This window comes from Eurypyga helias, unplaced genomic scaffold (assembly GCF_000690775.1).
Source record: "Eurypyga helias isolate BGI_N326 unplaced genomic scaffold, ASM69077v1 scaffold29341, whole genome shotgun sequence".
Lineage (NCBI taxonomy): Eukaryota > Metazoa > Chordata > Aves > Eurypygiformes > Eurypygidae > Eurypyga > Eurypyga helias.
Genome location: NW_010229398.1, coordinates 2,787 through 7,944, shown reverse-complemented (window position 1 = coordinate 7,944; position 5,158 = coordinate 2,787). Strand labels below are relative to the sequence as shown.

General features: G+C 43.0%; 1 protein-coding gene across 1 annotated transcript in view; it reads right to left on the bottom strand.

The window, feature by feature from the left end:
• Positions 1-3,249, bottom strand: part of GTF2B (general transcription factor IIB) — a gene marked incomplete at its 5' end in the record, with an annotated part of 9,663 nt that extends 6,414 nt beyond the window's left edge. The window contains one exon of the mRNA XM_010160393.1: positions 3,116-3,249. Coding sequence (XP_010158695.1) covers positions 3,116-3,249 — 134 coding nt within the window. The remainder of the gene's footprint in view (positions 1-3,115) is intronic.
• Between the last annotated feature and the right edge of the window lie 1,909 nt (positions 3,250-5,158).

Sequence of the window (5,158 nt, the reverse complement as noted above, 5' to 3'; positions counted from 1 at the left end):
CTGCAGACCCTGCACCAGCTTGGTCACCCTGCTCTGGACACACTCCAGCATCTCTATGTCCTTCGTGTAGTGAGGGGCCCAAAACTGAACACAGCACTCAAGGTGCACAGATACAAAAGGGTTGGAAAATACTCTTTCACCTCAACTAGTTAAATAAATTACTGCAATTCTCCCTGCGTTTGCTATTTAAATACACCATCTACTTCCCTTACAGAGCTGTCAATTGAGGAACAACGTTTTGTTGGCTTCAGCCCTTGACAGCCATGTTAGGATTCCCTTTCCCTTCGTGGAAAGTTAAAAAAAGCCACACACACCAACAGAAGCCATGCAGTTTTAACTGAAATCAAGGAGATTGTAAGAATTGTGTGTCTTACTGTTGTGGCCTTTGAGACACCTACTCCTTTTCTTTACCATCTCACCAAGAAAGGTACCTCTCAAAGCAGTTTCACCTGTTTGGCTTTCAAAGAGAGCAGAAACATCATGGATACAATCCTGGAAACTGCCTCAAAGACAGCCAGAGCAAGAAACACAACGCAGTCAGCCGTGGTACTCTCTGAAGGTGCTCAGTGGGGTTAGGTTTATAGCAGAAAGCAGAAGTATCACCAGCATCATCCACCTCACTGACTTGATGTTATCCACAAGCTGGGGAATGCCCCCAGCTCTGACTGCCTTTTTGCCCAATACAACCGGTTCATTACAGTCTGAAGGATCCTTTCTTTTTCAGTCATCACAACCCTTGATATCCTGCCACTGCCTATCAATATAGTGCTTCTAGATCCAGGCCACGCTGTCTGACTACAGCCAGCTCTCAGAAAGAGGCATCTGATCCAAGGATAGGAATTCTATACCAAGAGATTGCATTAGTTTCTTGTCTGACCAACCTAAATTCTCTTGCAGCTGCAGTCACTACAAAAAGGAATAGATTAACTACAAAGGGTGACAAAAAACAACTTTTTGCACAAGATCGATAGCAAAACTTCAAGTTTTCTTTTAGATTCATAGAAAAAGAGTTCTTTATACCAAGGCACATCTAGAAGCTGTTTGTTCTGTTATTTTATTGAATTTTACATGAGAATTTTAGAAATAATTATAATATTCTGGCAACCAAGTCACAACCAATGCCAGACCACCACACTGCTAACTGACCTGCACTGTCACCAGACCCACTGCAGCCCACAGTATGTACTTTCAGGGTATCGGCACAGCGTGGTATCTCTCTGAAGATCTGCAACCCACTTCCACCACAGCCAACCGTGCTACTCATCCCGCTCTTCACAGACAGATTAATCTTTCTTACAAAGCAGGCTGTTGCTACCTCAGACAGATGGGTCCCTTAAGTACTAAAACCAATTAGGAACTAATCCCCTTGCATGGGCAAAGCAGCCTCTCTTCTGCCGCTAGCAGACACAGACCACACACCCCAGCAGAAAGGAATGCAAAGCAGCACCCCCTGATTTCAAAGAGGAAGGAGTGACAAACCATTCCGTGAAGCAGAACTGGCCCCTCCATTTACTGTTTCCTGGCAACAGCCAGAACTGTAGTTTTTAGTTTTCATCGAAAAACAAACTTTTCACAGACGTCTCCCTTTACGTTTTTAATTCATTCATGGAGGTTGCTGTCCCTCATATTCTAAAAGAGGATCTGAACCTCCAGAGAGAAGAGGGTTAACAGGACAAGTCACTGTTCACCTGGATACAAATTCTAACTTCGGCTGAAATATTTTTTGTCCTTTCCAACGCAGATTCTAGAAGAACCTAGAAGGTTGTCCTATATACTGAATCAAACTGAGATCCCAGAAACAAACCCTGTATTCACACAGCTCCAAAACAAGACAACAGTGTGAACCTGCAGCAAACAGTCCGTTTCTCTGTCTAAAGAATTTATTTCTGATCTGTAGCATAGCTGACCAAATCAGCGGCAGAAATTTGTGCCCTGAGAACTACAACCTTTCTGAACCTACAAAGGTAACACTCCAGTGACTTCTACAGCACTGCCTGAGCGAGCTACTTAGCAATGCCAACTTTCTTAATGAAGCAGTGCAGAAACTGGCTTGCCTGAGCAATTCCAAAAGTCACCATAAGGAATCCTAGTATCTGGTAGGCAACAATGCTTGGAGTTGGCCAAAAACACAAGCATCTACTTAGAAAATCCTTGGACAGGTGGTTTCTTTTTCACCAATGGAGCTTTTCAAGATTAGCTGTGCATATCAGTATCCACTAGTTGTCTTTATGTCTTTGAAGAATTCTTTGCTGAGAAGTACAGTGCACACACCTACACGTATACACACGTATCTAGGTACGCCTACTTCTTCGTAACATCACCACTGGCACAAAAACTTCTGAGAAAACCTGGTGTGCATTTACCACAACACACAAAGCAGCAGAACGGTTTTTAATATTTATCAGCGACTGGACCAGCTTTCACAAAACATTCAAGAAATCCACAAATACCAATTTGGATCCTGCAGTAGGAAACGCCAAGTCCCATAGTGAAAACTTACCTGGGTTGCTACTTCATTAAGGGGAGCGCATTTGTGCAATTAACCTTGCTCGCTCTCTCACGGGAAACAGCAAGATACAGCTGTACCACTGCATTTCGACTCCAACACACACTGGAGCACTCACACCATGAAGTAATTCTACGTTTAGTGCTTTAAGGTTAACAGGAAGAACAGGCACAAGATGCACACAGATCTCTGGGTCTCCAGTATGAACCTGATACAGATTTTATTACCAATAAATGTTAGTTCGCTCAAGTTGAGCAGTAGTAACTACTGAGGCCTCAAAGCTAGTATCTGTTATTTCAGAATCATCTTAAATACACATGCTAAGTGACAGTGTTTCTTTAAAGATTGCAACATCAGCTTTTCTATTTATAGCAGCATACCAAAGAGTGGCAAGCACTGCAAACTTTCCTCTTGTTGAGGAGGTCAGCCCTTCCTGCTGCCCCCAAGAGCGAGCCGCATTTTACGTGCCGCTGAAACATTCGGTGGCGTTCAGTTCAGACAAAGTCTCTTTGGAAACACATTCTCTGAGTAGCTCCCCCGCAGGCATGCAAACACGTACTTGGCATAAAACTGCTAAAACTTCGTAAAATGTAGTATTTTAAGTGTTACCTTGCCAATCATCGTACTCAGGTCGCCATTGCTCAACAAAGGATTCTGGGTGTCCCCGACTCGAGATGGATCTTTTGTTGCTTTGTCGTTGCTGAAAGTTCTCCACTCTGACCCTACGTCTATGACTCGGTCACCTGAGTTCACAGAAAGCAAAAGTCTGCATTAACGTCACACATTTAAATACTTCATAAAACATTAAATTACACATCTGAGCCCTCCATTATGAAATGGCAGCCTGGTGGCATTCCCAAACAGAACAGTAACTTGCAGGGCAACGTACAAAAATGTGTGTGATTTGTAAATTAAGTTGAAGGCAAAGGGGAAAAAAAAAAAATTAACTAGAGGTGCACAGGAAACAAATAAGGAGAGAAATGCATCTAGAACACAAAGACTTACAGTTACCCTTAAAGAGTATCAGGGGATCTTCAATACACAGAAGGAACCAAGACCTTGATTTCAAGCTGAAGATTGTGGTTGCCTATGGATGTTCCCAGCACTTTGATAAATGAGGACGTTATTGTAACTTCACAAGTTCTCTCACATTTGCCATGTGTTTGACGTGCACATCTGAATTCTCTATCATGCACAATCTCATTAAGCTGTAGCAAATCACTTCTGTGCACGAGCTCAGGTCCTTGGTACTCTGAAATACACCAGCTCCTCACCCACCACAACATTGTCCAGCTCAGTTCTTCTTGAAGGGAGATCTGACCCTGCCCAACTCCGCTTCATTTATGATGCTTGACAGTATCAACAGACAATATATAAACAAAACTGCTTCTTCTTAAACTCAACCTACCCTGTTGTACCTGCAAGACTTTAAACGTAAATTCAGAGTAAGCAGAAAAAGCACTAAGCCCACATTTTGTCTGAATGAAACAGCTTTCCTTGCAGTCCCCTATTCACCTCACATTCATCTGAGCTTTCCTACAACAACTTTTCTGACTGAGAAATAACTCTAGCCAACGTACTGATGCAGGCAAGAGCCCTACAGTAACCACCATAATATAATCTTTAAAAAAAAAAAAAGCCAAACACACACAGAGCAACCACCACCACCACCAGAGCCCACGCTGCTGGCAGTGGGATTCACTCCAGGCACAGGTCTGTCAAAGCCGCATCTCAAGGGTGTTCCCTCCAGAGCAACACTACATAAGACTACATGTACAGAAAAGCACAAGAACACCACTTTTCTAAAGTGTTTTTCAGCAGACTGCAGTTCTGAAGAAACCTGAAGGTAACTGTCACCCTGCTTTGCTAAACCCGAGGGAGAAATTCACTGCCTTCAGCAGCGTTTAAGTGTGCTGCAAAAGAAATGTCTGCAAAGCAGCACCGACTACGAGAGAAATTTCCGGTATGGAAGTCTCGGCATGAAACCACTGGTTTAACTTGTTGAAGACCTAAGCAGACAGACAGAAGCACTCTCTGAACAATGGCAATGGATATGAAGCTGGAGAAAATACAGGAGCAATGGACAGAGTGGTGCAACTGCACAGTTACTTGTGGGGAGGAGGGGAATCTATTCTGAATGACTAACTTTATTCTTAACATAAAATGAAGTCAGTAATATGCTTGAAATTGAAAGCTGTGAATGAACCATGAGAAATGACCACAACCAAAAAGAATCGATTTAGGTTAGGGGTGTTCTCACCAATATTTAATCAGACATGCTCCCAGCTATGCTCCAGCTTTATTTACTGCTCTAAGGAAAACCAGGGTGGGGGGGAGGGGGGATCATCAAAAACTAGAAGGCAGCACAGATCCATTCTTTCTGGAACAAAGCTCTCCCCACCCCTTGCAAGTTTAAATCAGCAGACAGCATGCTCCCAGACTCTGTAAATATTTGACTCAGTACTACTCCTTCTATGGCCTAGCAGTAACTTCACTTTAGGACAACCCCCCAGTACTGTTTACAGCATCTAAAAAAAGCAAAACGTACTTAAAATTCTGGCATGGTATAAATAGAACACTGAGTACAGAGCAATGATGTAATATTTTTTCCACACAAGTGGGAATGACCTAAATGACTCACTCAGGGATCTG